General features: G+C 43.1%; 1 protein-coding gene across 3 annotated transcripts in view; it reads left to right on the top strand.

The window, feature by feature from the left end:
* vps13b (vacuolar protein sorting 13 homolog B) overlaps positions 1-26,958 on the top strand; it is a 349,921-nt gene that overhangs the window by 152,188 nt on the left and 170,775 nt on the right. For all 3 annotated transcript variants that reach the window (XM_085802924.1, XM_085802922.1, XM_085802923.1), the window contains exons 23-26: positions 13,523-13,757; positions 15,085-15,302; positions 20,418-20,621; positions 25,692-25,863. In XM_085802924.1, coding sequence (XP_085659050.1) covers positions 13,523-13,757; positions 15,085-15,302; positions 20,418-20,621; positions 25,692-25,863 — 829 coding nt within the window. The remainder of the gene's footprint in view (positions 1-13,522; positions 13,758-15,084; positions 15,303-20,417; positions 20,622-25,691; positions 25,864-26,958) is intronic.

The raw sequence follows: 26,958 nt of genomic DNA on the forward strand, positions 1-26,958 counted from the left end.
GCAATGAAAATGGCCGAAACATTATTCCTAATCCATTCGAAGCCATGAGAGAACTGTCTTTAATCTCCTTAAAAACTGTCCATGAAATAGGCAGATGGACGGCTAATGCTGAAAACAGACCAGCCAACTGGTTCAAAGAGAAAGAGACGGTTCACTCGCTGCATATAGCTGTCTCACGTTGTTATTGATTAGTGCGCATGACTCTCAGGAACGATGCACTGAAAGAAACAGTGAGTCGTAGGAGGGAGAGAAAAATATATTGATTTATAGCAGAAGAGTCAGAGTCTTTCTCACACAGAGTGGTGAGGTCAGAGGGACATACCATCCAAACTGGTGGTGAAGTCTTCATGACATTACGCATAGTACAGTGTGTGTGTGTGCGTGTGTGTGCGCGTGTGTGCGTGTGTGTGCGTGTGTGTGTTTCCCTGAAGAGGCAACTAAGTTTCTTGGTCATGCAAGGCTATCATCATGTGTGTAGGTGTTGTTATTTTACTCGTCACTTTGCATTAAGCTGAAGGGCAGCGCTGCAATTGTCACGTTGGCCAGCGCGGACTGGCAGACTTTTAAATGGCCACTTGCCCTCAGCCTTCACAGTTCAGACCCTTGCTGTTCGTTCTCTCTCCTGCTCCAGCTCCTGGCGCTGTTGTTCCTTACATATAAGTGCATCCTATCAGTTTGCCTCTCTTGTCCCCTGTATTGTATTTCTGCCCCCCAGCTTGTTCCCTATCTGCCCTTCTCCCCTGCCGCTCACCCCTACTACTTTTCACCCTGTCATCTCCTCTTCTCCCGCCCATTCAAGCCGAGGACACCCATGTTCTCTCCGGGCCCCCGATAATAATTGCAAGTGATCCGGATGGTTATTCTATTTCAGGAATTTTGCAATAATTCCTTCTATTTAACACATGAATGTGTTCAGCGTTGGCAAAAGAGCACGTTGCTACCAAAACTGAAATGGGATCTGCTGAAACAGAGAGACCGTTGCCATGGAAAAATGAAGTAACACTGCTCCCTGCAGCTGCCATGCATTAATGAGTAGGATATTTTTGAGAGAGAAAGAGAGAGGAGAAAAAGCAGTGGGGTAGAAAAGGTAAAGTGATGGAAAGGGAAGGGGAGGTAAGGAAGAGGAGGAAGGAGGAGAAAAAAAACAGGCAGTATGAAAGCAGGGGGGAAAGTGAGAGAGAGAGAGATAGAAAGGAGGATCATGTGTACTGTATGTTTGGTGTGGCTAAGATCGAGCCGGCCAGATGGTTTCCATGAACAGCATCTGACCCTCGGCTGGAGCGCCTTCTGCAGGCACATTACTTCATCCTCTGCCCCTCCTCCCTCCCCCCTCCCTCCCTCCCTCCATCCCATCTTACCCCCATTCTACACCTCATCCTCCCTGTCCGTCAGATCCCACAATTTCTAAATGATTTGCAATTTTGTGTCACTTAAAACACCATGTTTCTTTGGGGATTGTGGTAATAAAATGTCAACGTATCAGATTTAAACCGTCATGTTACAAACCCTGAGGTTTGAGGAAAAAAAACAGGTCTGTATTTATTCCTTGAATATTGTGTTTAATCAGAGTTCAAGGTTAGCATTTCTTTGAAACTGTGTTTGGTTAAAGACGCTTAAATCAAGACGATTCAGTGGAGCATCCATCACAATAAAACTGTTAGAATAAAACGGCGATGAATTTAATCTGTAATCCCCCTCACACACAAAACGCTGCCCACACGTTTTCCAGTGCATCCCCTCAGAAGAACTACTTTTCAAACGGAGCATGCTTGTTTTACAAAAACTTAGACCACAAACTGAGTTAAACCACACTGCACACACTGACTGGTGGTCATTCAGTATGTTCAACTCAATTTGTCAACTGCAAATATTGCATATTTAAGCAATTATGCATGATAGAATACCTTGTTGCACACTGTGGAGTGTTTTTTCAGTCCCGAGATGAATCCTATTCTCTCTGACAGAGAGTCTGTGGGACATTAGGAAATGTAATGTCATGGTGTTAGGTTTAAGAGCACGGGAAAACGAACTGGCTTTTATAGTTTTCAGTCCCTGGTTGTCTAATAGAAAAACTACGTGCTGATTGGTTGTAATGCAAACAGAGAGGAGGATAATTGCTGAGGGCAGAAGCGAGTCTCCAACACACAGAGAGAGAGAGCAAATTGCGAGGAAGGAGAGAAAGAGGAGCAGAGAGCGATACGAGGGCAGGTACTGTGGGGATATGATGGAGAGAATAAGAGAAAGGCTGCACATTCTCTCTTGATTATGCAGTCGTACTCTGGTGTCGCCTGATCTAAATCAAGACCCCACAGTGTAACAGTAGATGTGTTATTGGCTGTTTACCGACCAGTGAGGACACTGTGTGTGTGTGTGTGTGTGTGTGTGTCCTCATACACATGTTGATGGGTGTGTTATTGTGCATGTGTGGCCAGATTCACATTCCATCATCTGCTGCTGCTGTGTCAATACACTGTTGACCTGATGGTCATTAAAGATCATGTGCAGGATATTTGACCCGTTGCAGCGGGCTGCGCTGGAAAAGCGCTCACCGGTATCCTCGTGTGTCTGTAGCGTCGTGAACCTCCGAAGACCCAGAGATCTGGAACTGATTTTCATTAGGATAAAAAAGAAAAAAAAATCTGATACACTGCAGCTTTTGTTAAGTACAAAATTGTCACAGCAGCTACAATTTCAAGATTGGGATGTTTTAAAAATTGATGGGGAAAAATTATGTGTGGTTTCCTCCCCCTCCTCCCCCTCTCTTGTTCTTCACAATGTGTTTTGGAAAGCTTGTTTGGAGGTGATTCTGGCTGAATAGTTGGAGCATGCATGCACCCCTTGTCTTGGGACAGAGGAGGAGTTCATGCCAAACACGGGTCAAATGAGACCAAACAGCCCGGCTTCAACTGCTCGAACAGGTCACACTGCATAAATCAAGAATGGTAAAAAGAAAAAGAAAAATGTTGCCAGTTCGCCAATGAAATCAGTTTTCATCTGCAGACTCTCGCCATCTGATTCAAGTTGACCCAGTAGTGCACACTGCATAACATAATCACAGCCACCTCCGCTGCACTTCAGATAGCCCAGAGCAAGAATGATCTGGCCACATCACTACTGTAGATGAACCAAGCCAAGCCTATTTCATATCTGACCAAACTGCAGTCCAGCTGGCTGCGTGTGTCAAGGCTTCTGTCTAAGCTCTTAGCTGTACCATGGATCTTGCATAAGCCCCACCTCGACAGTGAGGGGAGAGAGCTGCCATCAGCTTTTTGGACTTTGTTGAATTCATCAGCTCGCTCTCGGTAAACTAAATCCTCACCTAAAGCCTCGCCTATTGCCTGTCCATTCCAGACCGGTTCACCCATCCCCAATTAAGAGGCCCTCTCTCTTACCAAAACTAAGCTCCCATGTGCTGTTTGTCCTTGGCCTCACTCTCTAGCTATCACGTCACGAGTACCACTTATGACCAGCCTGTCCAAGTGCATCCTCAGTGCTATTCTGGTGTGGCCACCCCTAAGACCCCATCTGCAGTGGCTCACCATGCTGGGGTGGTGGAGGGGTGATTTGTTTAAGATCAGAAGGGTGAGAGGGTGGGGGGGAAGACGCAGGCGAAGCAGGCCGGGCCAGCCACACTCCTAAGGCCACTGTTGGATCAATAAACGCAGCGATCAAAGTTGCAATTAACCCACCGCGCTAACACAAACAGCCGGGCCAGCAGAAACAAACAAAGCCCTCATGTCACCTAAAGCGTTTATTTTTGCAGATTTCCACCTCGGCCAGAGAGACCTCCAGTGCTTGTCAGCTTCTGTAAGCAGTGTTATAAGAGAGGAATGCAGAGCCACAGGGATGGCTGGCTGCCTGGCTGCGCCGCCGTGCCAGGCCACAAGCTTATTGCTTGTGGTGGCATGTGGGTGAGACCTAGCCTATCTGTTGTCAGGAGGCATCACGGATAGATGCCTTTCTCATAGACATCAGGGAGGAAAGCTGCTTTCTGCGGTCGCAGGAGAAAAAAAACTCAAGTTGTGTACATCCGTGCACCACAACACACATCTGCACGGTGTCATCTTCAGATACACACATTAATCATGTTAATTTACATGGAGACACTATTTACATTATTACACCCACTATTCCAAATGTGCTTTTGGACAAAGCGGAGAATGCTAGGAGGATATGCAGAGGAAGGGGGGAGCAGGAGGTTAACAGTGGGTGGGGTATCCAGAGAGATTGGAAGAAGGAGGAGGAGGAGGAGGGGGGTTTGCTCTGTGTGGACCTTCTGTTCATTCGACTGGCCATTTACGAACACAGTGTCCCGTCTGGTGCAGTCACAGGAAGATTACATTTGGAGAGGTATCAGGTTCTTAAAAACAAAGGAATGTGCTTTCCGTTTGCTGCCGATCTCTCCGCTGAGATTTTTCTGCTCCAGAGTTGCAAATGTTTTCACTGGGGATGCTGGGAGGGTGTTTCTAATTTCCTCTCCTCTATCTCTGGGTGATTTCCTGTGTGTCATGGCTTTGCTTATTGTGTGTAGAAAAAAACGTGTCGGTTCATTCGTGCTTGAACGTGCAAGTTTATGTGCGAGTGTGTGCGCTTCACATGTTGTGGGGTCGCTCCACACACAGTGAGGTGATCTTGGCCTACAGGGGTTTTTTTTTTTTTTTTGGTTTTCTGCACAGAAACGGGGGCCTCCAAGTCTCTGTTCTCTGCAGTGATATAAAAACAATAAGCTTCACATCAGCACCACAGGACAAATGTCAGACACGTACTTTATTGTGTGGCTCCAAGTTAGAGGACTGTGTCAGAAATTGTGTTTAGTGCGGTCAGGATTATTTAGCGGGACAGCTGTGCTGCTGTAAGTGGTTTTCAAGATGAGTGGACACTTCGGCATCATCATGTCTCTGCCGTATCAATATGGAGGGCCAGGTTTTTTTTATGGGCTCAGCGAGGACACATTAATCTGCAGAGATGACTTTTATAAAATCTGTACTTTAATAAACATTACTTTACCTGGCGGAAAAACGGTTCATATAGCAGAGGCTCAAACTTTCGATATGGTGTGAAGGAGAGCATTTAGAGCAGATACAGTATATTCCACAGTTTTAATCATTGTGTATTCATGAAAGCTGAAACTGAGTTTTCTACCTGTTTATGTTTGAAACATTTAACTGTCCCTCTTACAGTGACGACCTGAAAATAATGTACTCCTCCAGAGTAGACAGGCTGTCCTCCGTCTAACTCACTGTTCTGTCATTTACTGGCGAAGCCCGGCGGATCCTAAGAGCCTCCTGTGGTTATATAGGCCATTTCCACATGGCCCCAGCCTTTTAAAGCTTAAGTGTGTTTGGCCCTCTGCTTCCTCTCTATTAGAACCTGCTCTGCTGGAACCAGATAAACCATCTTCACAAAGACTCAAGGGAGAAATGCTACTCGAGACAAGTCATACACTCCCACTGCAGGAAGAGAGAGAGAGAGAGCAGGAAGTGAGGGACGCTTTTTGGGGGTATTGAGACTGAATGATTTGAAACAGGGTCCAAACATGTGGCCGGATCGTGAACACTATCTGATGGAGCAGAGACGTGATGAGGAGCAAAACTGAGCTGAAGTTGCAACAAGAAGATGGAACAAACCCATATTTAGACTCTGTGATGTGATGCCAGGCGGAGATGAGAAGGAAGCAAAAGACAAAGACGAAAAGAAAAGAGTAATTTGGCATCTTCCCATTTAAACACAAGAGTCCCCTCTAAATGGATATGTTTCAGGATTTTTTAATGTTCTTGTAGTTCTTATTTACTTCCTCCTGACAGTGTATGCTGGCTTCCTGATCCACAGTTCAGATTGAAGTGACTGCAGATCAAAGTGTAAGAAGATCCTTGTTCATTTAGAGGCCTAAGAGGGAGGGATCAAGGCCTAAGTCTCAGGATAAGCAATGGTCACCTACTAAATAACAGGCTGTCACTCAAAAACCATTGGCACGCTCGCTCTCCGAGGCCTCGGGCTTTTTTACTGAGTCCTGTGTTTGTCAGTGTGCATATACTGAGACTTACACATCTGAAGACCGCTGGCCTATCATGCTACATGATATACTGATTCCTATATTATTTCCAGCTCGTCTCTGCCCACTGATGGCTGCGTATTGTCAGATCTCTCCCCCCACCCTTCCTCTCTCCTCCCCGCTCATGTCTGAATGAGCCAACCAGATAACACAGACGTTCCCTCCACATACCAAGGATTTGCTGATGAAAGGCAGCGATGGGTAGGATTCTTCATAAGTACAAACAACACACACACACACAATCTCTTGCTCCGTCTCTGATTCGGTGCCAAACAGCAGTATCCCCACTTCTCTTGTGGAAACCATACTGAAGGGGAGTTTCCCCCCTCGCTGCAGCTTTTTGGATGCAGTTTGTGGTGATTTCACCCTCAGGGCAAACATAATAATAAGAGGAGGAGGAGGAGGAGAAGGGATGCAGCAGCCAGCTTGTTTTACTGAACTTGTTCAACATCCAGTAGTAGTGCAGGGGGATATAACCATATAAATTCAGTGGAGTTGTATAACCAAGTTTTTTGGTTGTTTTTTTTTGTGCCGTTGCATCTACCATCCCTCAGAGGAAGTGGTGAGCACAGTGCCAGGGCTCAGGGAGGATATTGGAGAGAAATGAGGGCTCTCTCAGAAAAAAGAAAAAAGAAGACAGGGGATGTTAACTCAGGTGTTTTGGCTTCAGGCCACAGAGCTTTTTTTATTTTATTTTATTTTTGCGTGTCCCGTTCACTGTATGATGTGTGTGTGTGCCTTTGTAAATTTGTAAGAATGTCATTTGAGCATGTTTTTACAGTGAAAGCCCCAGCACATGCAGCAGCCTCATAAGGAGTTGATTGGCTTCAGTCTTTTTTTTTTCTTTTTTTTTAAAATGGAGATTTCCTGGTCAAAATTGAAACGTGTTTCCTCTGTTTTTGAAGTATATTAATAGAGTGTGCTGCAAGTGACACACCATACTCCCTGAATACACACACAGACACACACAGAGACACACTCTGACAGTGTCCCTGCAGTGTTTTTTCCTGAATGAATCTGTCATTAGAGGCACTGGGGGGAACGGAGGTGCTGCTGACATTTAACTCATATGTTATGTTAATAGATTTAGTTTCACTTTGACAGGACATGATGTCATTGGAGCGAAGGAATGAAGAATCACGACTCTTTAACTCTTAACCTGTTACGACATGATGTTGAGTTATGGACACACCTGCCATTCCTAAACCTATAGCCAACAGATACATTGAACTTGAATCTTTATCATAACTACAGTAATCATCACATGTCTCTGATAATCCTCTGTCCCCCTCTTGATACCTTTCTGAAACCTCACAGTTACTAAAGTGCTGCACACTCTTGTTCTGTATTTGTTGTTATTCCGTGTACCTGACTTATTTCCAGAGGCCATCTGTCTGTCATCCATTTTTGCTGCAGTTGTATTCCACATTACAACAGCCGGACCCCGCAGAGGGTAAAAGTTGTGTAACAGTTATTCCACACTGCAATTATACTCCTGGCTTTTCAGATTATTATTTGTGCCCGTTTCTATTTTTAAATTCATCTCAGAAATTTTCCTTTTGTTGGGAAAAAGCTGCCTTTCCATGCGACTCCCCTAACAGAGAGCTAACCCCAACAGAAAATACATTTCCACTATCCTGTTATGGATAATGATATAATTTAGTTTAGCTGAACCCTGTGAGAGGCTGGTGAGTACAAAAACATGCAGCAAGCAAGCGTGGCCTTTTGCCTCGAAAGCAATGTCACTGACTGCACAAACTTTAGTTTTAAGCATACAGTACCTGTCAGTTTCTCGTCCTGTGCTGCAGCAGACAGTGTGCATGCTTTCCCACTCCCACTCTCTCTCTCACACACACACACACACACACACACACACATATAGACAAACACTCACAAAAATATACACAACCCTGGCATGTCTATCAGCTTGCAGTAGGGGGACATTGTCACACAGGCTAACTGCTTCCAGTGCTGTGTTTATTGGCCTGTTACAGGGCTGTTAAACACAATTTTGTGGAATACCAAACACAGTCCTGCACAACCTTAACTTTTACACTTGAAGCTGTGACATGAAACACACACACCTACACACACACACACTTGCTTCCCACTTTGACCTGTGAGGACAGAAAACATTTTTTTTTCTTTCTGATGTGTTTTGCTGTGTGTGCAACCATGGCATAACCCCGTAACACAAACATTGGACTCCCCTCTGGTCCCTCCCCCTTTCCTCTCCTCTCCTCTCCTCTCCTCTCCTCTCCTCTCCTCTCCTCTCCTCTCATCTCCTCTCCTCTCTTTCCCTTTCCTCCTCTCATCTCCTCTCCTCTCTTTCCCTTTCCTTTCCTCCTCTCCTCCTCTCCTCTCCTCTGCTCTCCTCTCCTTACATTTCCTTTCCTCCTCTCCTCTCCTCTCCTCTCCTTACATTTCCTTTCCTTTCCTTTCCTTTCCTTTCCTTTCCTTTCCTTTCCTTTCCTTTCCTTTCCTTTCCTTTCCTTTCCTTTCCTTTCCTTTCCTTTCCTTTCCTTTCCTCCTCTCCTCTCCTCTCCTCTCCTCTCCTCTCCTTTCCTTTCCTTTCCTTTCCTTCCATTTCCTTTCCTTTCCTCCGCTCCTCTCCTTTCCTTCCATTTCCTTCCCTTTCCTCCTCTCCTTTCCTTCCATGTCCTTCCCTTTCCTTTCCTCCTTTCCTCTCCTTCCATTTCTTTTCCTCCTCTCCTCTCCTCTCCTCTCCTCTCCTTCCATTTCATTTCCTCCTCTCCTTTCCTTTCCTTTCCTTCCATTTCCTCTCCTCTCCTTCCATTTACTTCCCTTTCCTTCCCTTCCCTTTCCTACTCTCCTCTCCTTCCATTTCCTTCCCTTCCCTTTCCTCCTCTCCTCTCCTTTCATTTATTTTCCTCCTCTCCTCTCCTCTCCTCTCCTCTCCTTCCATTTCTTTTCCTCCTCTCCTCTCCTATCCTCTCCTCTCCCACTGAACTCCATCTCCAGTATCCTATCATCATGTTTTTAAATGTTTTTTTTTTTTGTTTTTTTTAAATCTCCAGGCGGCCTTATCATATCAATTTACAAACCCAGGCCAATTGTAAACATGACCGTCCTAGTTACTGTTATCAATTATCAAAGGTCATCAGAGACACACATCATCAAGCGCATCAGGAACGTAGAAAGTCTCCGTGACGGCGCCAAATTCGGTCGAATCCTTTTCAAAGGTTCGTATCTGAGTTCACTAACATCTTCTGTGTATTAACGTGTACTGAAGTGTTTCCGCCCCTCCCTTGTGGTATCTGGTCATTTCAATTAGAGATACAGAAAATACCTCATCATCGTGATCCATAATAATCTGAGCTCATGCTTGTTTCTCTGTTTGGATCTGTCAGTGTTGTTCAGCGGTGACAGGCAGCGCTTGTCCTTCGTTACCCCCGTTGTCTTCGTTTGGATGCAGTATATGGCTGCTGCTTGTGTGTGTGTGGTGTGCAACAGAGAGTCTTAACTTAAACATGAGGTCACAGAGGTCACAGGTTAACCAGGGTGACCTGCTGTTTCATGCAGTGTTCATGGAGAGCCGGCGTTTTCGTTGCCCCTTAAAGGTTAAAAGTTCTTGTGTGACATTCGGGTGTAGCAGAGATATTTCATCCACTCCTTAAAGTTATGCCATCTCTGACAGAGGAGGAGGTTATAAACTATACATTTTAGTCATCTCTCAGTCAGCGTTGCATTTTGATTTTTAACATATTCTCTCTATTTTCCCACGAGTTATTGTACTCGAGTCAAAAAAAAAATATCTGGCACCTTTACGCCATTTCACTACACTTCACATGAAACACTCAGTGAAATAAACATTTTCTATTATTAAAATAACAAATGTAGACAATTGTACAGCCTTGGCAGAGTCGTCGTGCTCTCTCTCTCTTGAGTGCTTTCTAGTTCCCACTATATTTTGATCATTCTTGTTTACCATGTTTGTCTTGGATACAACTTTTGCCAGTGACTTTGTTGCCTCCTGGAGTCGGTATGTATTTCGAAAAAGTAGCGTGTTCATGGACTCTCAGGCCACACAGACTTTTAGCATGATTTAATCCAGACCCTGGGAAGATATTTGACGACCAATAAGCTTATTCATCTGTTTGGTTTAGTATTATTTCCCTTGGTTTTTACTCTCATTTGAGCACCAGATCCAGGTACTTTACTACCACTTTGACTTGAACTGTGCATCACTTAAGAGGAAAGCAATTGCTCTTCATCCTCATCCTCTCCTGGACTCTTGTTCTTTTGCCATTGTGTCCTGGAGCATTTTTTTGTTTCTGAATTTTTTGTGGTTTTTATTAGCTGTCACCCAAAGAGTGGAGTAGGAGAGTAGGAGGAGGAGGGGTTAGAAACAGCTTACCAAAGATTAGTGTTCTATCACCCAGATTTAGGACTGTAATGCCATTTTATTTTCCATTACACACTATGGCCCTTTGAAGCCTTTGGAGCCTCTTTTTTTTTTTTTGCAGTGGTGTAAACACGTAGAAACAGCGGTCGCTATGCCCAGAGAAGAACGTTCAATTTTTCATCTTTTTTTTCCCCCTTTGTTGTCTGTCATCTGAGAGATGTTATCTGATTATTGTTAGTATTTCACTGTGTGATGTGGCAAGTCTGCAGCTACCATACACTTGACATCATCTTTGGTTTTGTGTTGCCATGGGGAACAGCAGTAAAGCATTACAGTCATCATAAGCAAACACCACTAAGGGGTATTATATTTTGTTTTATTGTACACATTCACTGGAACAATTATGACGGTAACTTATGCAGTAGGTTCCCATGTATAGCTGCCCGTCTGTGATTATAAATTCATAATTTTATGGCACAACCTGCTTTTTAATACAGATACAGTTCCCTTCTCCTTTGGGTTTCCAAAGACATTGGCTAACCTGAAGTATAAAGTCACATACTAAACCTTTCTAAATAGTTACTAACAAAATCTACTGTTACGTTTTTGGATAAATATCCCACTAATGTCAATACATTTTCATATAAAATGAAATATCTAAAGAATCTTACATCTGTGTCTTCTCAGATTCACGCCGGCCGGTTTCCCTTTCGTATTTAAACAGGATGAACGGCTCATCAGTGAACATTTATTTTCGTGTTTAATATTTTCCTATGATTTTCTATAGCTGGGACTCCCAAAGTTTGATATATGATGACAGATTTAGTCAACCATCAGATACTGTAGAGGAACTAAAATATATTTACAGTAGGTAACTGCAGTTGGTCATTTACAGTTGGTCCGTATGGTAGAATCTGAAATGACCCATTTGAAACAGCAAATGTTTAAGTATAAGATTACTTTCAGTATTTGTTATGATTGAACATAGTACATATGTTTATCTCTGGCAGTAATAGGGTTAAGATTTCTCATGTATACACAGATATATAGGTCTCTGTGTGTTTGAACTACACTTCAGCCTGGTTCTGCATTAAGTTAATCACCACTTAATCAAATTGCAGATTGATGGAAAGTTCAGTCAATTTCAAAGCATATCATTGTTGATGTTAACTCTACTATCGATGTATTAAAAACAAAAAATTACAAACATTTGATGGTAACAGCCTCATACAGTAAACGTGAGGAATTTCATTTGTTTTTTTCCCTCTGCCCCAGTGACAGCCAGAGCAAACACTCACTATAGTTCTTAAGTATGACCCGATTATTGACTTACTGATTTATTGACATACTAAAAACGACATTACAGTCTTGGTAGATTAAGCCCTGTAATAAAAAAGCATTATTGGATGTCATTGCTCCTGGGTTTTCCTTCCTGTGTCCTTACGCTCTACATACTGACACACCCAGTTATTGAGCATCAGCCAAACACCGTCGCTCAGAAAATATCTCGATGGTTGAAAATAAAAAACGCCCTAAAAAAGCTAAAGAAAAAGAGGTATAAGGTGTAATGATGTGAAATAATGTGTATGACTAAACCAAGATGTCCAGCAGGAGAGCATTAGCCTCAGGCGGTGAGCTAAAGGTGCAGACCAGAGTCACAGTGTTAAACCCAACGGTTTCCGTGTGTCTGCCTGCTTTACAGCTTAACCCTTCTAAGATCTGCAGCAGACCAGGCAGTGTCAGTGGATTTTCTTCCTGCGTGCCAGCTCTTAAAAAGGCCAAAACCTTATGTGTCAGTGTGCAAAAGTGTTCAGATTTCAAACCCCCTTTGAAGAGTAATCAAAAGAGGAAGCAGCGTGAGATGAATGTGAAACCATAGCTGTTCCCCTCTTTTTCTCTTTAGCTCTCCTTCTCTCCCTCTCTCTTTCTGTCTTTCACACTCTTTTTCTCTCTCACTCTCTCTCTCTCTCTCGACTACAATGAGCTGTGCTCCGTATACAGGCCTGTGTGAGGGATGTTAGCAGAAAACTGCACAAGTAAATGTCAACAGAGAACATGCATCTGTGAATATGTTATTATCTGTTTTGTCATCTTTAATTTTTTTGAAATAGTGCATAATATTGGTGTTGATAGAAAGCCGATGCAAATATAACTATAGAAAGGGGCAGGTACTAGTTCTTCTTCATCCTGCTCCGTTTCACTTTTTGGTGACTATGTGTACATTATGTAAATATGTGCAACCGTTTGAAACCATGAATGAAATAAATCAAAATGAAATGAAATGAAATATTGTTCATCGGACTTACAGTATAATGGTGCTAAAGAATAAAAGAGTGCATACAGTACCATATCATAGTCCCAATGTTTTCTACACACTGACACACACAGAGTGAGTGCCTTGCAGCACCTGCTGTCTGCCCCCCGGACCCTGTTCTCCTCTCCTTTCTGTTAACGGGTCTTTTAAATCAGTGGAGCCCCTCTGTAATGTAAAAAGACAAAAAAAACAAAAAAACATGAAGGCCTCGACAGATTTAATACTGCTTACTCTCCCGCTACTAGCTACTGACTTAATGTCTTGTAAAATTGGTCTTTTTCGAACAGATATATGTGTGATAGGCTACAGCACATCTGGTTTGGTCTGATCCCTTAAAAAAAAGAAAGACCTAAAGAGTGTTTGAAGTGTAAGATTGAAATGTCATCAGTCGCTTAAGTTGTAAAAGGTGCTCTGGTGCCCAGATATGGAATTTCACATTGGTTTGAAATGGGCATTTTTAAAAACACAGAAACTATTGTGAATAATATCAGCACAAATTTAGTTTTTAAAGTTTGAAAGGAAAGAATTATTAAGGGTGTTTAGTCTTTTCCAGTAACACCCACAGTTGTGCACACGTTCTTTATTAGATCCTTTCCATTGCAATCCAAGTCGTCTAATGTTGACTCAGTGCTGTGCCCCCTGAGCCCCTTAGCTCACTGAAAATGATCTCGGAGTTGGAGGGGGGGCGAGGCAGGTGGCTGGTAGCTGATCAAGTTTCACAGAATTGATTAACATGATTTTTTATGTGTCCTTTATTTTTCTCTCCCTCCTCCTCCTCCTCCTCCTCCAGTTGGAGCTGCAGTCGTGCTGTGTGTTCCTGCCCAACGACAGCCTCCCCTCCCCGAGCACCATCATCTGCGGTGACATCCCCGGCACCGTCCGCAGCTGGTACCACAACCAGCCCTCCATGCCGGGGACCCTGGTGGTCTGCCTGCCCCAGATCAGTGTCCTCAGCGCTGGGCACAAGTACATGGAGCCACTGCAGGAGCTGCCCTTCGAGGTCTCCAAGCCCATCTTAGAGGAAGGTAGGTGTTCGAACGGTGTCTAATGAATGATGATCAACCTCAAGAACAATCTGTAAAAGTGAGGAAGAACAACAAGCACACAGTGAAAGAAACAAATGGCCTGGTGTCAAAAAAGACTGATTTGAAAGTTGAAATGAGGGAGAAAAAAAAAACGAATTTAGACTTTGGAAAACAATGACGGAGATAAGTTCACAGGTTAAAAATGGGAGTGTTGGAAAGTAAATTTCAATGGGTGGGGAAAATCTACTTAAGTTTTATTACGAATGAATTTGCTTTGATTAATAATTGAAATTAATGGTTTCATAATAGTAATAGGCTACATAATGTGTATTCATCATCATTATGGCCTTTTCAACACTGAACAAACCTTTGACCCTCTGCTACTCATTTACCATGACAAAAGACAAACAAACTTAAGTAGAGCGACTTTGAGAAATAGATCTCGCACATGTGGTTTGCACACCTGGTAGAGTTAACATAAGCAACACTCAGACGGTTGAGCAGTGTTTTCTCTGCAGGAGAAAAAAAAATGGGCCACCCTCCTTTTTTTTTTTTTTTTTCTCTCTCTCTCAACTCTTCAATGACATCAGCATTGGGCATACAGATTTCAAAAACAGAGGAGAAAGAAAAACGACAGCAAAAACAGTGACATCAGCAGCCTTGTCAATGTTGCCGTTAAAATTAACAACCCATGCTTTTAGTAATTCATTCCTACACTTTGAAAAACTCTTCATCTCTCATTTTCAATGCTGCGGATCAAAGCGTCCTACCCTACTGTGCGTGGGAAATGTGCTCTTCATGGCCCTGTGCTGGCGAACAAGCTCCCCTCTGCTCCGTGAGACGGGTCCACCAGGGTCAGCAAGTTAACACGTCCAAGTTCTCCGAGGGTGGCATCTGGTTTCAAAAACCCACCTTCGCTTTCACTGTGTGTGTTTTAGTGTTTTGGATCCTCACTCCTTTTAGTTTGTCTTTCAGCTTAAAGCTAAGAGGGAAATAATGTCATAATGTTTTTGATAAAGTGCGTTGCTGACGTATCTCTCTGATCCTTTTAATCCATATCATTTTTGTCCTTCGTTCTTTGAAAAAATCTCTTCTGAATCTTTCTTCTATCTTTTCGTTCCTTCTCTCTCTCAATTTCGCAACGACTTGGCTTGTGCTCTTCGCTCTCCCTCTTCACATGACGTCTCCCTCTCTCATCCTCCCTGCTCCTCTCACTCTCTGCCAATATCTCTCATGCACTCTCTCTCTTACCGTTTCATCCCTCTCCCACTTTTTTTTTTTTTTTTATGTAACCATTTTTCCTTTTTCCTCTTATATCTACCATCAGGTGATGCCTTCCCATGGACGATAAGCCTGAGTCAGTTTAGCGTGTACACACTGCTGGGGCAGCAGCGGAGCCTGAGCCTGCTGGAGCCTATGGGCTGCACCTCCACGCTGGCCGTCACATCCCATAAGCTGCAGAGCTGCTCTGAGGGAAGGCACTCGTTTGTAGTCTGCCTCCATGTTGATCTGCAACCCGTTCATGTCAAGTGCTCCAACCCTCAGGTCAGTGAGACGGTCCTGAACGTCTTCTCAGTCATTAGAATTACACGTATATTTATACAAATCGCCTCCTTGTAAATATACTGAAACATGAACACACGGAGCCTGGCAGGGAGGATCATTGCCTCCGTATAATTTTTCTGATATAGATTGACTCCAGTAAACAAACTGCCTCATCTTTTTTACCTCGTATGATTTTCAAGAAAATGAAAGTGTAAACAAAAGAGTGTTGCCTTGTTTGTTTTGGTCAAACATCCAGAGCTCTGAGTGAAGGAGAGCGGGGAATAGCGAGACTCATCATCGTTGTTTTACAGTCTGTTATTATGTTTTGGTGAGAGGATGATGAATACGGACAGATTGGAAACGAGCATGTTTGTCTCCCGGTTTGGGTCTCTCCGCGTTGTTTATCATTGTGCAGTTACAGGGCTATAATCACATCTACATGTACCATTACACATGTTTTGTTTTTTCTCAATTGAATTAGCTGTATCGAATTAGGCTCCTCTGTAAACACTTAATTGAGGCGACCTTTCGAGTGGTCACACTGGTGAATGTCTCCAACCGCAGTGATGGGCCACGGTGATATTGAAGGCAACTGGTACCAGAAACAAATGAAAGGCCTTAATCTGTTAGTGGGGGAAACTTTTTTTTTTTTCCCAGAGATGAGGAAAGCAGGTCGTTTACTGAGGGAAAGTTTCTTTTCTTTTCTTTTCTTCTTCTTCTTCGCTGTTCTGTTCTTCCTTTCAAATGGAGTGCCTGTTTCTGGCAAAGCTGGGGGAGGCTTATTGCGATTATATGATGACTCATTATTAGTTTTTGGGTCCAATGAAAACTTTCTCTTCTCTTCTCTTCTCTTCTCTTCTCTTCTCTTCTCTTCTCTTCTCTTCTCTTCTCTTCTCTTCTCTTCTCTTCTCTTCTCTTCTCCTTCTCCTTCTCCTTCTCCTTCTCCTTCTCCTTCTCTTCTCCTTCTCTTTCTTCCCATCTGTTCACCTCCCCTCTTTTCTTTCTCCCTCCTCTGTGTAAATTTCTGACTCGAGGGGGGGTTATAAGCTAATACCATTTCAAGCCATGCAGCAGCTCTTTAAGAACTGCTGCCAGGGCAACCCCACCCTCTGCAGAACAAAACAGACCTCACACTACTTTGTCCTCTTTCTAATTAGCATTGCCACTTGTGGGAACGTATACGTGGAGGTCACAGCGCTGCTTAACACACAGTCAGATAAAAACGCTGCGGCCTGTGTAAGGAACAAGAGGCATTCTGGTGATTATAGACTTAAAAGAAAAGAATACTATTACTACTATCACTCTAATTTAATACTTTTAAAGTAAACAAATAAAACCAGAGAGTTTGGCTGCACAACTCCCCCTGGCCTCCCAAACCTGCTTTTTTTATGACATTAAAATGTATTTTCCATAACAGATGATAGATGTCTTCATGGCACAAATGAGGGTATATAAACTTTACTTCTTTTTTTTTTTTACGTCAAGCAACAGGTGTTGTAGGATAAGTGTTTAATGTGAATGTTTAAAATGACATGAATATGCATGTTTCTGAACGGCTTTTGGAGAAAATACAAGGGCACGACTGCAGCTGTGATAGGAAGTGACGTAAGTGTCTCTGACAGGGTGAGAAAAACATTAAGAGTGAAATAAGGTATGAGCTGAAGAAAAGAAACCTGTGCACACAGACGCGTTTGTGTTGCACACCCACATGCACTTGAACCACATGGGAACCTTCAGCTTTGTTGCTTTCCAACATATGTTTCTCCCCCCCCCAAAAGCTTTAATGCAGAACACCCAAGGTGAACTGTCACATCCAGGAACAGAGTGTGACACACGCACACATACACATATATATATACACATACACACACACTCAAGCCATTTAAGTTCTTGTAAAAGAGTGTGCAGCTATTTCAGTTATGCCAGAAAGTGTTTTAACTGTTGACCGACGTCATTCCTCCTCCTGTTCCCATCCCAAAGATAACTTTTAATGGTGATCACATCAAAGCTTACGTACGCACGTGTGTTCTTGTTTCTCACTAAATGTGTCTCCAGTCTGAGTTTGTGTGTGTGTGTCTGTGTCAGTGATCCATGTGGGTGTGAGAGAGATGTCGGAGGAAGTCAGAAAGATGGGGTTAGTAGCTGCAGCTCACGACCACCTTGAAATCAGCAGACACACACACACTGCAACAGTTTGCTTTGATCTTTTACACATAACTGCACTGTATTACAATGAGCACACACACACACTGACACACACACACAAATATACACATGCACATGTACGTGTACACACTCCACGATATGTCACTTATGTGAAGTTTCTTTATAAACTGTGCTCAGATAAAGGCACACGAACACTCTGCACAATCTGCATGATCTCCCGTCTTTCATCTGTGTGTATTTATGAATGGCTGTGGAAGCCTCTGTTCAGTCTCCAGTTTGTACTACTGCAGCCCAGCAGGCCTCCTGATCTGCAGATGACAGGTCTTTGGAGAACCCAGCCCTCCAAATGTTCTGCTCACTCCTCAAAGCATGAATTGTGGCATCTGTATCGTGAGCTCATGTAAGCCTGTGGGAGGGTGTGTGTATGTGTGTGTGTGTGTGTGTCAGTGTCAGTCAGTCATAGGTTAGTTTTGGGGACACATTTCCCAGGGGGTGTTCAATCACGGGCAAGTCCCCAGTTGTTAAAAAAAAACAAAACTATTACAGTATGTTTGTCTTTTAAATTTGCAGAGAGCAAACAGTTCATCTTCAAGTCTGTTGAGCAGAAGCAAAATAGAAAGAGAACATAAATGAACACAATCATTAAAACACAAATAATAAACAATGTTATAACAAAAGTCAGATAAAATGAATACAAACAGAAGAAACAGCTACATTACATTTTTAACATCACTGATTTAGTGTCAGGTTCAGTGATCAGTGTAAGGAAAAGGGTAAGGGGAGGCGTTCAGGGAAATAATTAAAGCATCTGTAGTGTCTATGTAGTAACCTCTGACCTGTGTGTGTCCCTCCGGCCTGACGGCAGGAGCTGATTGTCTGGTACCACAGCGGAGCAGCAACGTGAATTTCGCTAAATTCTCTTTTCAATGACAATAAAGGCAATCAATCAATCAAGTACTGACATCATGTGTACCGTAGGAGGTTGGAGGCGGCAGAGGGAAGATAGGGGATAGGAGATAGGAGGAAGAAGAAGATAGAGTGTGGTAAACTTAGTGTGAAAGACAGGATGAAATATGATGAAAAAACAATTAATTAAAACAAATTGTGCAAAAAAATCCACACAGTGCGCCCCCTCCCTCCCCCAGTGGTTCATGGTGTCGAGTGCATGATGCCACTGGCTAGGATGAGACTTATCTGCAGCAGATTGTGTTCAAATCCAGCCAAATCCTTGTCATCCTCTCTCTCTCTCTGTCTCTCTCTTTCTCGACTGTCTGTATCAAATAAAACAGAGATGCTGGAGGAAAAAAAAGAATCTCACCATAAAACGAAGGACAAGACTAAAACAGACACTAAAACAGAGATCATGCAGCGACCCCATCACTCATCTGACCCTTACGCTTCTCCCCTCTTCTCTCCCCATACGCGCCGTTCTTTACTCTCTTGCTCCACATCTGCTGCTGTTGAGTGCAGTAGGCCTTGTTGTGCTTGGTTGGACTTCCACGCCCCCCCCCCCCCCAAAAAAAAAAAAATAAAAACCTCTCAGAGAAAGGGAGAGCGGAGCCGTATCTCTCCTGCCGGCGATGCACTTGGGTCGGGGTATGGCAGACAGCTGTTGGCCCTGTCCCTGGATGGCTGCTGGATCGGCGTTAGCAGCTCTTCCTGGACATGTTTGAAATGGCCCAGCTGTAATGTATTGTGCTGCTTTTCATTTGATTTATGCTTATTTATGGAAGGCCTCCCTGTAATGTGTGCGCTAACAGGCGTGCATGTGTGTGTGTGTTTGTGTGTGAGCGAGCGATATACCGAATAAAAATGTGTTTGGAGTAGAGAGAACGCTGTTTTTCTGTGTGTGTATGTGTGTGTGCTCATGTGTCTGTGCACCTTTACTTTTGAGGGACCCTCAGTGGTGGTGGTGGAGGGGGGGTGGAGGGAGGTTGTGGGTTACTTGGCTGCAGAAGCGAAGCATTTGAAATCCAAAAAATTAGCTCACTGTGAAAGAGCGCATTTCTCTCCCTCTCTTTCCCTGTCTCTCTTCTTTAAAGAACATTGAGTGAATGCATGAATAACTGAAAGCATCACATCACATTCCCCTGCCGTCCCCTCATGTTTTCCACTCTTGTTTTTGGCTTTGTTGTTGTTTAAAAGCTAAGGCCCCTTTTCATGTGAACACATGATAAATAGTTGAGAACACTTGACACTGAGCCTTCACTTTTTCCTAACTGTGGTGAGTTTTTCAGGGGAAATTGATGACACAACTCAACTTTCCTCTGTGGGTGTTTCTTTGGGAGTTTTGTTGTTATGGATAACAAATTTGTACAGTGAGCCACGTGTATGAGCATGCTGGGTCTTTCAAATAATCACCCATCGAATGGAAACATGAACACAGGTTTTTTGCATAACGTTTGTTAAAGTCAGGCCTTTCTGAATGAAGTCTAATAAAGTCTAAAATAGTGAGTGAAAGAAACAGGAATAGATAGTAGAATAGTCCATTTATGGCAGATATTTCCACCTTCTCTCTCAACTTGAACTAGGTTTAGTGTCACGTAACTACAAAGCTGCCAAGCTAAATCACGCTAATGGCCTTAGAAGTCTGAACTACATGAGCGGCTGTTTGAGTCAGACCTTGGCAAAGAAGATACACCAGAATCTGGTTTCAAATATTAAGACTACTTGTGGTGTATTCAGTTTATCTTTTTAAGGCTCTCAATTGGCAAAGAAGACTTCATGTATCAAAATCATATTCAGCTGGACTGACATTGTCAGCTTTTATGTACACTGTGTTTACATATATCTAATTAGATAAGAATCCTGCATTATAGGTTTCATTATATTAGATTTGATATGAGATTTTAGATTTGATTTCCTTCTTTTTTGAGCCCAGTTAATATGAACATTGTTCACATTACTCCATCACTTAGCCCCTCTTCCCTGCTTCTGTCTCTCCCCCAGGTTCAGCTGCTGTACGAGCTCCTCCTCAGCTGGAGCTCTACGTGGGCTCGTCTCCAGAGGCATGGCATCTTACGTCAGACCTCCAGCATCCCAGACCCCCCCGCCGGCGCTGCACCGTCGTCCCCGGTGCGCAGCAGCGCCGGCACCGCTCTGCCGGACACCAGCACCTGCAGCCCCTCTGCAGATTTCGGCTCCCCCACCGAGGTTTGTGTTTGCCACGCGGTTCATTATGAAATAATCTTCACATACAGTTGAAGATGAGTAGGATTTATCCTTTATTCTTGCAGTGAAATGTTTACACGTGCTTCTTGTCTTCTGTGTTACCGCTGCTTTTGTTTTTTCTACCATATACCACAGCACAGTCTCAGACGCTTTTGAACTTTGTTCTCATTGTCATTGTCAGTGTGTTTTTCCACCATTGCTCCCTTCATGCCTAATGACTACACCCCGCCAACACCCGACTATTAGTCCTTTTTTTCATCTAAGGTGCTGTGAGTCATGCAGCAACACGTGCTATTTAAGCCTTTGTTGTATACATAATTCTGCTGCTGATTTATGATTTTTGATTTGGTAGTTTTTATTGTTATGAGTAGTCGAGTCAACGCTAACACATGCAATTTGTCTAAAAAAAAAATCTGTTTTGTTTGGGAAGCGTTTTCAAAGCTGGAAAAATCTCCTCAGTGCTTGTGTTTCTGGTGTTGTTTCATACCCAGCAGATACTCAGGATAGGCTGTGTTTGATTCATGTAAGCTGCGGCTTGATTGAGTATAAACCTGCCCCTTAATTTGGGGGAAACAATAACCTGTATTTACATTTTTTCGCTCAGATAAAATATGAAACCGGGAGAGCAAAGTTTGAAATATAGCACATCGTGCAGGCGTGTTCAAAAACAATGGAAAATGTACCGTCAGGGTTTTCTTTTTTTAAAGGAGGCAACAACAAATGTTGAGTGTTATTTTTCCTTTTTCGTCCCACGGTGACGGTGCTTATCCCCCAGGCTTAGGTAATGTGGCAGGTGTTATTTCTTCTGTCTAGTACAGTAGCAGCAACTATGACAAGCTGGGGGTCCGTGGCCTTGGGGGCCTTCGCCAACACCGCCTTGAGTCATATGCGTATGTTCGTGTGAAGTAGGAATATAGGATGCAAAAGAAAAAAAATGAGGGTGTTGATGAGTGTTTATGTTGTAAAGTAGTGGCAGGGTGTAATGCTCTTTGACCACCAGGGCCCCTTGGAGCACAGCACAACCATCACACTGCCCTCAGAGGCAATAAAGTGTGTGTGGGTACACACTGGTGAAAAAAAGCAGGGGTTTCATGTATCATGTGCATCTGTGTCTGCATTTGATTCTGTGCCACCAGTGTGTGTGTGTGTGTTCTTGCGTCATTTCATGGCAGCAGTTTTTTTTTAAAGTGTGGCAGCGGACGGCTTGACGTTGGAGTGCAGATTTTTTTTTTAAAAAAGGGCCACAGTGACCCCTGCCCACTTGTCACTGTTTAACTAAGTACAAACAGTGGTAGAAGTGTTTAGTCCTCGGGGAGGCCGGGTGATTGAGCAAGAATGTAGGAGCTGCTTGATAAGTCTCAGCAGTAGTGGTAGCACAGTCTCTCCACAACAACCCTGCACCCCCACCCTCCTCCTCTTCAACCACACTCACACCACCACACCCCTCAAACCCTCTGCCCCCCCCCCCCCTCCCATAGACAGCCTCAGCGACTCCTCCACCCTGTGCTATTAAGACCAAATGAAGATTCTGCAACATTTTCATAGATATGTATTTTCCCCTGTAAATATACACGCATATTCACGTTTCACAAGCCGTACGGTGAATCCTAGCCTGAAAAAAACTTGACTGAGACGTGACCAATACCAACTGAGTCCATAAACAAAGACTTTTGGAAAAACGTAAACACATTAAACAAGATACCTAACACATCATTCAATCAAATAATATAATGTTATTATAAAGTGACACCATCTCTCCTACATCCGCTTCTTCCACTATTGATTCTCTGTTTGCAGATTTATTCCACCTCTCGCACATTATCATTTCCCCCTTTGATCTTTCCGTACTTTGTATCATCCAAACTTTTTCTCCATTCCTTCACTTGTCCGTAAGCCATTCTCTCCTTCTCTCTTCCCACTCGTCTTTCATAATCTCCTCCACCTCTTTCTTCCATCTTTTCCCTGACACTTCCCAGCCTGCTGTTGTCTTCCAATGTTTGGGTCTCTCTGATGAGCAAAGACAAACTCTGCAGAGAAAATAAACCCGGATCCTCAGCCCGTTTATAGCGCAGAGGCCCAGGAATTAAATTGTATACTTTACAACTTGGCCTGTGGAGGTGTGGGAAAATAGCTCCCTCTTAGGGTGTGTGTGTGAGTGTGTGTGTGTTTGGGGCCCTGGCAGCTCAGAAACATGGCTGAGCCCACCTCTACCTATATACCACACATCACATCTGTTTCTCAAGGCCTCCTCACCTTGATAAAAGAGGAGTGGGGGGTTAACACCGATGAAAACATGAACTACGGCCTTTTGGAAGTTATTAGTGACTTCTTAAAACCCGAATGCAGCAACAGCGACATCTGTGGCCTGGCTGTTGATCGTGGTCCAAATGAAGTATTGATGAGACGATGACGTGACAAATGATCACACCAAAGAAGTTTTGTAAGCCACTGAAGACTCTCAACTTGTTTATAGCAGAAGCCAGCGTGTGAATTCACATTGGTAGTAAAGAACAGAATGACAGTATCTTTCAGCCAGTACATATCTACAGTACAGTGTAATATAATATCGATGTAATTTCACTCTAGCTTGTCTTTCATCTCATTGACAATGAATTTTATGTGATCATTTCATCAGCTCTGCATTGGCATGACTCTAAAGTCTAAGTTACAGCATTTAAAATTAAACACAGCCTCTTGTATTTCAGCCACAAGGGCAAAGTTTGTAATTTGAAGGTCTAAGAATTAGTTTTAAAACATATTTCCAAAATGCCACTGCATGCAAGGACATCAGTCTGTTTTTTTTTTCTTTCTGTGGTAAAAAAAATATCTTATATGAAAGTGAGGGTTTGAAAGTGACAGCAGCAGCAGCAGCAGTTGAAGCTGGGAAGTAGGTGGTGTAACCATGCTACAGTGCACAGAGGGCTCAGCTCCCCACTGTGCCAGCGGCTGGCTCCTGTTTCCACACATGATATTACAGAGCCTAATCCTACCAAGTGGCCAGAACTGTAAACTAAATAGTCGTAACCACACACACACACTCACACACTCTCACACACACACTCAGACACACACAGAGAGACGGCCATGTTTTGACTCCAGCTCACCAACAATTAGTCCCCAAATAGCAGTTGACAGTAGAATATCTCTCATTGAAACTGACTGACCATCATTAGTAGTTGGCTTATATTACTCACGACCAGTTATTATATACACACACACACACATAGACATCTCTCAACTCTTTGGTCACATGGAAACACGTAATGACACTGCTGGGAACATAACTGGAATAAATGCAAGTTATGGAGGAATTAAGTGATCCAGCATTTGGTTTTTATCTGTTTTTATGACTCTGTTGAGTCTTTCAAGAAGCACTTTAAGACCCATTTTTATGTTTTGGCTTTTAATTAGCACTTAATCAGTTTTTTAAATGCATTTGATAACCCTGGGATGTAATAATTTTTTATCTCTTCTTTTGATTAATTGAAGTGTATGACGTTGTTGCATTTTATTGATGTTGGTTTATGCCTATGTGATTTGTTGACTGTGAAGCACTTTGGTGCAAATGCTCTTTGCTTTTAAGGTGCTATATAAATAGATTAAACTTAAACTTATGTTCAATGCATATTTTGTCATAGATAATCCCACAGCCTGCAGAGCTTTGAGTCTCCTCTTTATGTTTATGCTTCTATTTTTTTATTTTAGGTGAAAGATTTTGAATTTTAACTATTTAAAGCGAACTTTTGGTTGGATAAAGTGCTAAACTTTTATTACTTCTCTCATTCTGAGGGCTGGTGTACGGAGCTCATGCTTCTCGTCTCTCTGTGTTTCATGGACTCCACATGCTGCAGAGATGAATCTGTTATGGAATAGCCATAATCCTTAATGTATTTATATTACTGCCATTTGCTGTTATTGAGCTGTGTTGTCAACCACCCTCAACTACGTGAATAATTTAATTTGCAAAAGAGTGTGAGGCCCTCGTCGCCCCCACCACCACCACCACCAGCAGTTGTGGAGACGGGAAATAATTTCCTCATCTGGATCCTCTTTAAGACACTGTAATCAGCCCAGCAGCTGTGTGCTTTCTAATTGAGATGGTTGATAACCTCCTTACCAACCACAGCCAGGCTCGATAACCATGACACAATCTGTCATTACCACACTGCGATGGGAGAAACTGTGTGGAAAAAGTGAAATCCTGCGATGCCAGAGCTGCGATTTGCCACATTGTCACAGTCAACCAGGCAGATGCGAATACTTGGAAAAGAGATTTACCAGCAGAAAAGCAAAAGAAATAACATTAATAATAATCCAAAAAAAAAAAAAAAAAGGCTCCAGTGCTGTCATCGGCAGTTCTTCGCCAAACCTCCACTAATTCAATGAGAGCTCACAGAAGGCAGCTCTGCTCCGCCGCATCCTGCTCGCCTCCCTGCTTCACCCCCTACCTCACCACCCCATCTCCGGTTTTCACTTCCCATTCTCTGTCAGTGCAGCAAGATGTGTTTTTATCCTGGCACTCTTGAGTGAAGACGAGCCATGTGGATGCTGGTGGCTTAGTTTAGGGTTAACACCAGTGACAGCTCCAGACAATGGTCTCCCCCCCACCCCACCCCTCCATCCTCCTCCTGCACTGCTCAGCTCTGAGTGGAGATCTGCTCACCAGACACTGATGTCATTTACACTCCAAAGGGCTCAATAGCTGGTGGTTGCTTTGTTATGGCTACATGCACAGCGACAATACTTTCAAACATACGCACACGTTCGTCGAACATGCACACAAGCAGACACACAAACAAGTTTTTTTTAAGTTTTAAGGTAAATTTTGATTTATGTGACTTTTTTCCCCCTTCACATGTTGTTGCAATGTGATATCCAGTCCTGCACAGCACTTATAAGGTCACAAATGATATCACAAATCATTTTAATATGTATAAATATTTGAATTCTGCACTTCCTCTCCAGTCTTAAATCATTGCCTGTAACCGCCTCTCCAGCCCTGATGACACGTTTTTTTTGTTTGTTTTGTTTTGTTTTGTTTTGTCTCCCCAGGGTGACTCAGTGCCTGCTGCAGACAACAGCCCGTTCGCCGACACAGTGACGTTGGAGCAGAAAACCAGCAGCATCGGTGGCACCAGTGGAAAAGTCAGCCTCTGGATGCAGTGGATGTTACCCAAGGTCACTGTCAAACTGTTTGCTCCTGACCCAACAGCCAAAAAGACAGGTACTTTTTGTGCAAAACATTGCATTTTGACTACATTTCCCATTCTTGTGTTTTGTTTCTATCTATTGTTTATTGATAATACACAACTGTGGTTATATGATGATAATTTGCTGCTCTGGAGATCTTTGCGTGTCTATTTGAGGAACAATAGAAATCAATTGAGACTTCAAGCTCCAAAAAGTGAGACAAATGTGTGTGAGAATAATGTTTTTTTTAATCGTCTTTCTGTATGAGGCACTTAAAGTCATCGTCCACTTGCCTCTTTTCTCACTCAAACACCGAACACTCAAGACTGGGGGTGGGGAGGGGGGGAGCAGCTGGAGAGAGGAAGGGGATGGAGGGAAAAGACAAATAAATAAATGGGCGATGAATCTCAAGTGAACTGCCTCTTGTCCCCTTTAGATTTACTGGGGTGATGAAAGGCTAGTTTTACCTTTAATTGGAAGGCTGTAATATTTAGCATCTGCCAACCAGATCGCCCAGCTTAAGGTCTTTAATAGTGGAAATGGAATGTTTCGGAGGACCTCACAGAGATGGTTTGACTTAGAGACATCCTAAATAGGCATTACTTTGGATTTGGGCTTAATATGTGCCATCTGAACTTAGCGCTGGGGTTTTCTGTATGCAACGAATTAAGTATGTTACCGAAAACAAGAATAGTGTGTATGCATAATAATACATTCTTTGAGATAAGAAAGCCACAGATATGACTGCAGACAATCTGCCATGAGGTAATATGTTTTTCAACTGCAAAGGAAGTGAGATTTTTGTCTCTTCAGAAAAAGGGGGAAAAAAGAAAAAAAAGGCCATTCCAGGCGTATTAGTTCCCGGGTATATTGTTATGCTATTATGTGTTGGAAGATTAGAGGTAGAAAACTCAGGCATGAGTCTCTGGAGGCTTTTGCTAAAGGCACAAATCAGTCGTACACTTCTTTCAAGATGAGCCATTCGAGATGAAGGGTTAAGGGTTTCCAGTGCTCATAGAAGAGTGGGTTTAGAGAAGTCATACATCAATATCAACGCCATGTTTCGGAGACTATGAGTTTTCTGCGGATCTAACAACTTGGGAGAGTTCTTTCCACACAAGTATCCACA

Source organism: Trachurus japonicus, chromosome 16 (genome assembly GCF_045865225.1).
Source record: "Trachurus japonicus isolate A0001 chromosome 16, Traja_1.0".
Classification (NCBI taxonomy): domain Eukaryota; kingdom Metazoa; phylum Chordata; class Actinopteri; order Carangiformes; family Carangidae; genus Trachurus; species Trachurus japonicus.